Source organism: Buceros rhinoceros, unplaced genomic scaffold (genome assembly GCF_000710305.1).
Source record: "Buceros rhinoceros silvestris isolate BGI_N320 unplaced genomic scaffold, ASM71030v1 scaffold19556, whole genome shotgun sequence".
Taxonomy (NCBI): Eukaryota; Metazoa; Chordata; class Aves; order Bucerotiformes; family Bucerotidae; genus Buceros; species Buceros rhinoceros.
Genome location: NW_010416017.1, coordinates 37,545 through 43,691, shown reverse-complemented (window position 1 = coordinate 43,691; position 6,147 = coordinate 37,545). Strand labels below are relative to the sequence as shown.

At 45.6% G+C, this 6,147-nt stretch overlaps 1 protein-coding gene across 3 annotated transcripts in view; it reads right to left on the bottom strand.

Moving 5' to 3' along the window:
• Positions 1 to 6,147, bottom strand: part of PLD1 (phospholipase D1, phosphatidylcholine-specific) — a 40,627-nt gene that overhangs the window by 14,278 nt on the left and 20,202 nt on the right. Inside the window, exons 14-18 of one of the 3 annotated variants that reach the window (XM_010137654.1) lie at positions 5,622 to 5,831; positions 4,582 to 4,695; positions 2,432 to 2,560; positions 1,970 to 2,088; positions 1,698 to 1,811 (exon numbers count right to left, since the gene is read on the bottom strand). In XM_010137654.1, coding sequence (XP_010135956.1) covers positions 1,698 to 1,811; positions 1,970 to 2,088; positions 2,432 to 2,560; positions 4,582 to 4,695; positions 5,622 to 5,831 — 686 coding nt within the window. Of the gene's footprint in view, positions 1 to 1,697; positions 1,812 to 1,969; positions 2,089 to 2,431; positions 2,561 to 4,581; positions 4,696 to 5,621; positions 5,839 to 6,147 lie in introns of all 3 variants that reach the window. The other 2 variants (XM_010137653.1, XM_010137655.1) reach the window with 2 other exon arrangements.

Here is a 6,147-nt window from a genome sequence, read left to right as displayed (position 1 = left end):
TATGCAGACGCTCTGCCCCACAATCCTCCTGCATACTGGGAAGGCTGGTACACTGCAGGGCAACATGTCTTCAGCCTAATATCATGTAGTTTTATTTATCTGGCTATATGCAAGACTGGGCTACCCCGACAGGTTTCTAAAAGCTGCCATTTGACATAAATTAGAAATGAGCAAGGTCGTTTCAAATGAATAATTTACAAGACAAACCTGCTCTCTCTTTGCGGTTGATGGCATCACTGAGAACAGCCTCTCATTGCCTGGAACCTATCAGTTATTTGCAACGGCCCAACAATGTCGTGATGAGGCTAGTTTTCAAACAGCTCACCCACCACTCAGCACGGGTGTATGTGACCTGTAGCAGTCACCGTTTGAGCTTCATCCTCCTCCCACACAAGCCAACTCCCTGAGCCAGGAGCTCTGCTGCACGGACTGAAGGAAAGCTGGACGCAGACTGTGCTCAGCTTAGTTCCTCCTTGGGGAACAGCTTCCAGTTCTGTCATCAGTAAAGCTTAACTTTTTGCTGAACCTCATGACTTAGAGGCTGAGGCTTATTCTGTAGTTAGAGCACACTCTGGGGACACGAGTCCCCCTCACTCCCATGAGAGCACAGTTCCCAAAAAGCTGGTGCCATGGACACTGCTGGGGAGGCATTTACAGCCACAGGGAAGCATGGTGATGCCTGAAGCAAGACTATTTCTCAACAAGCTGCAAGCATTGTTTTGGAGACTGATGTAAAACACCCGAGATCCACGACAAGAGATCTTCATGCTGGCCATCCCTTGCACTACATGGGGAGGAGCAGACAATGCCCTGGCAACCCACAAAACCAGAAATATGCATATTGTCACACTATGCTTCCCCAAGCGCTGCTGTCATCTGGGTGGACCACTCCTGATGAAGAGCAAAGGCATGTGTTTCTCCTGGTTTGGGTCTAATTGCTCTTGTTTCATAGATCTTTCATGCAGAGAAACACAATTGTTTTGCTATTTCAGCACAACTATTTTGGCTTTGTATTCTTCAACAAGTCCGTGTTTCTGCTGGGCTGCTGCGTAACAGCAGCATTCCACATCTGCACTCAATACAGCCCCATGGTTTTTTAAATACAGGTATGTGGCAATTATGACCGTGAGGATGATTGTCACAAGTGAGACTTGGGCTGACTCTGCAAATGACCCACAGGGCTGAGCGGCTGCAATAAAGTGCAGATGAAGTTCAAGGCAGGAAGCAACAACCCCAAGACTTCACCTAATGCCAGGCTCTAGCTGACCATTATCCATCTGAGCGAGGTGTCGGGGGCCTGGTAGACTGCTCTACGATACGAGACAAATATTCAGTGGGCAACCTCAACCCATCTGACCTTCTCAAATCATACAAAATCCAACTGTTAGGTGTTAGAAGAGCAGCAGAAAACAAATCAGAATATTACACAGCTGTACAAAGTCATGGTGTTCCCACAACTTGAATACTGCTAACAGCTTGGTCCTCATACCTCAAAGGCAGAGATATAAATTAATGCACCTCTACTGAAAGGGTTGGGTTATTTGATTGTAATTGAGGATTTAACCACTTATGCTGTGAGTTAATTAGGAGGTTTTGACTTTATAATTTCAAGTTTAGTCAGGCATTGACAATTCCTACTGGAGAGATCCAAACCAGCTCTCTCAGGAGCAGGTGAGCAGGAGACCGTCACCACTCACCTGGACTGTGGCATGAACAGCCTCAGGCACCTGATACTTCAACTCGTTAGCAGTTTGCTGAGATTTTGGCAACAGGAACGGGTAGGACAGGGATCGATATTTGGGCTTCATAATCTGCCCAGGGGAAAAAAAGCAAAAAAAAAAGTCCTTGAAGAGATGGCAACATAGCAGAACAACATTAAAAAAACAAACCACATGCCTATGGAGAGCATGTGGATGAGGCAGGGGCTGTGTTTACTTCTGTGCCCCCAGCAGCGATGCCCGCACCCCACCTTGGTGAAGTTCCAGCGCTGGATGAAGTGTCGGGCAACATCGCGCGCTGCTTTGCCATGTACCACAGAGGAGATGTCGTGCCAGGGCATCCTTGGGGTGGTGTATCTGTCAATGAAGTCTACAGGACAGGAAAGCACGTCTGGACCTCCTCAGACAAAGGACACAAATGTGGGAAAGCACAGCATCCCCCTCATCGTATTGAAGTTTTTTGGGCATGGCACCAAGGGCTGTCCAGATGAATTTAAACTCACGCCATTGCCTGCAGTCCAAGTCCATGGACCATAACAGCATAATTGGCCCTAGAACCTCTCAAAGGGACTTTTGCTGTGTCTCCCTAGCAGCCAAACCAAAATAGCCTCATTATCTCTGGCTAAGAAGCAGGAAAAATTAGTTTGAGACTGGATAGATGTGGAAGAGGGTTAGAGGGAATGTAATGACTTTCAGGGTGCAAAGGCACTTACCAGCAAAAGGTTTGTCAAGTTGAACCCAGTCTTTAAAGACGAAGTTGCAATAGTCTTTGCCATGCCAGAACCTCGTTTCCCCAAACAGCTCGCCAACCCCTGTCTTCAAGCTGCGGATGGATCCTTTATCTGTCACAGGCAAAGATGATAAAAAGACATACTCCAAAGTCACAGCTGTCCATCGCCCACAGCTGGTGAGGGACTCAATGCCACGGAAAAGCATCGGCGGGACTTGCCAATCCTGGTTGGCTAAAGTTGTTTTCTCCCCAGTCCTCCCGTTGCTTTCAAAGGATGAGTATTAGTACTTTTTCTTCCCTATTTTAGTATTTGTTACACAATCAGGACAGGTCCATTACGGAAACAGGAAGCAGATCCTGAATTCTCCCTATGCTGGACTCAGAAAACACCTTATAATCTTCCCAGAGTCCTGTAACACCTAAATGCTACCACAGTTCACTCCCAGCTGTGACTGACCTGAGTGGAGAACAGGAACACCACTTATCTGCTTACAGATATTTTACAACACTGCTGAACTCATTCCAGCATCTCTGCTAGAGGGTTTATTATTTTGCCTCTCTAGCAGGGGGTATCTCCTCTCACAAAAGCCACCCTTCATTAACAAGAATGAGATGATTAAAAAGCTCATGTTCCTGTGTTAAGTATTGTGGTTTTCCTTTGATTTTGGTTTTCCAAGTAATATCGTCATCTTTTGATGCAGCTTTACGTGTTGAACAAATGGATTCCAAATTGATAGTGATTTTAAATGGTCTAAAATATTGCAGCCAGGGATATTCCCTCCTGGCAGGATCCCTTTTCTGGAGCACGTACTTTGGGTGCAGAGTGAATTACATTCTAAGGAAACCAAGAACGTTGGTCTAGACCATGAACTTTGAACTAGCATTATTTCCCGACCCTGAGAGCAGCCTTCACCTACCGTACCAAATTCTAGTGTGATAATTCACAGTTAACGTGCCAAGAGCAGAAGCCTTCTCCTAACCAAACCATATCACCAAGGAACCATGAAAATTCTTTAGTGCACACACACAAAAAAGCCCTTTCAACAGACAACAAAATACATCATCATCAGCATAACAAGACTGGGTTACCCAAAGCAAGCCCTGCCAGCAGCGCTGTAACCCCACCGAGCCGAGCTGAACCAAGCCATACCAAAACTGCCATGCAGCAGGCATGCACCAGGGTGGCCTTGGGAAGCTTAAGTTTCTAGTGAGAGTCCAGGTGGAGCTGGGGAATTGCTGACTGGGCACATTCGAATGGGAATGGGTGGGACACACTGCTTGACCACACCACGTGTCATGTACTGAGCTTGGATGGCTGCACACCGAGTCATGAATGAGCATGAGGTGACCACAGGGGAGACCACACTTCATTTCCATGAAGCAAACACATCTCTGCCTTGTTACCTGCTGCTACTTTGTCACCAATATTTTATAATCAGCAATTAATGCCTAGAGGAAGATGTTGAAGGACTGTTCCTCATCCCAACCAGAGCTCAAAAAGCATCTCAATACGGCACCATAGTGAAACAGGCCCTTTCAACATCGGTCCAGAGATCAGAACAGCTCAGTGCTTTCAACCATCCAACTCCTCTCTCTCAATCCAGTATGTTTTCACTGATTTTATTAAGGGGCAAAAGGCACCCTCCCCCCACTTCAAGTCAAACATAGGAAGGGCAGCTGCCACTTTGCTGCTTCCTCCCGCTGTTTGCATTTGTCTTCCTGCATCAGGATTATTTTAAAATATCCAGTGCAGAAGTTCCCAATTCCTGTATCGAGCCCCTTCCTTTACAGGAAGGGAACTGCTGAAATATTCATATACCAGAACCAGAGCTATTTCCTTAACAACTCTCTACCATCAAAATGGCAAATTTCTTTGTTTTCTGTTTATTTATTTCGTGGTGGTGCGGGTTTTTTGGTTTGTTTTTTTATAATTTATTTATGCTGCAGTTTTTTAAGCTTCTGGAAAAGGCTTTTCTGCCAGGGTGTCCTCAGAGGGCTGCAGAGGATGCTGGGAGAACAACAAACAGCAAAGGCTAATCCTGGCACCCAACCTAACTCTCACCAGTGTTACACTGCGAAAACATCGGCAGCTAAAGCCTGAAGGGGTCTGCACCTCTGCCTTCCTCCACTTACCCTCGTGAGGCTCAGCGAGCCCCTGCTTGCACTCGGCGTGGTGATGGAACATTTTCAGATGGGGCTTTAAACTCTGGATTATATTCGGTTGACTTCTAGTAGGGCTACAGTAGCCTGCAGAAAGTCAAGACGATCTAAACATGGCAAAATCACATGTCCGCCTCTGCTACCGTGGTGCCTGGTCCTGTCTGAAGACACCTCAGAGAGATGTCAATTTGCTGAAACTGCAAGTGACCAACAAGCAAAGGACCAAATTCAAGACCTGTCTGGTTTTAAACCAAACAGATACATGGAAGTAGCAAAGCCACGGCTACATCCTGAGCTGATTGCAGCCAGGGCAAAACGATGCTCCAGCGAGGCTTGCTCTGGCCAGAGGCAGGAGAAAGACCTGCAGGGAGCGATGGAACTCGAATAAGTTCTCATCATGAGCAATACACAGCTTCAGGAGCTGAAGAACAGATTTCAGGAAGGACTCTGTGCTACAAATGTCAAAGTGATCCTTTGCATTTCAGCTTTGAAGCTGTTTTTAATGTGGGGAATTAAAAGCTGCATTTGAATATTCAACTTGAATAGTCTCTCCTCTCTAGCGAGAAGGTAAATTGGGAATATTTCCATTGGTGTGAACCAATTTAAATCCAGGTAACAGCAGCCTTAGAGTGGATAATCACATTCAGATGCTGTTTTGCTTGTTACAATAAATACAAGCTGAAAAATTAAAAAGCCAATTCTCCCTTGCAGCGAAGTTTTTCCAACAATATAAACATGAGGTATCATGTACACTGTATCACGTCACCTGATGGCTAATGGCAATTACTAATTAACTAAATGCAAACCCACTCAAAACTTTTCTTGTCTATTTTCCAGAGACACAAATTTACGTATTGACTACAGTTATTATTCCTATAGTTCAGAAATTCGTCAACTTTCCTTCCTTACAAAGAATACGTTACCCTCAAAATCACGTGGATCTGCACCTACACCCACCCACCCACCTCCACACATGCTTCAAGGATGTTGTTTAGATGACACACAGGACTTACTTGATTCACTGTCTATGCTGCTGATGCTGTCAGCATGGTGGATGCCGTGTTTGTGGAGATGCTTGTAAATACTGAACCTGGAAAACTTTCTGGGCTTTCCTACTCCTTTCATTTTTGATGTGTCTGGGGCATCGTCAGCATTTCTCCGGAACAAGGGGCTTTCTGGGGACAGAGCTTGAGACTGCAGTGGGATGCATTCAGACGGCTCTGCTGCGGACTTAAAAGACACAGGACATTGCTGAAGTTGATGTACAGATGGGTTCCTCCTTAATTTGCATATCAGTGCTCAGAAACAGCCAGGAGCCATACTCTGCCTCATGACAAAGACACACTTTGGTGGGAACTATGAATGCTTTTGAGGGAGAGAGTCTGTACTGAGGAGGTATCTGACAGAAAAACCCATTAATCCCAGCAGCACACTCTTCCATCCCATAAACATACTCTGGATTATTACTCCCCTTGAAATTCTCATAATTTTAGACCTCTTTAAGCTTTTTAGAGATGTCTGGATGCATACAGACCCAGG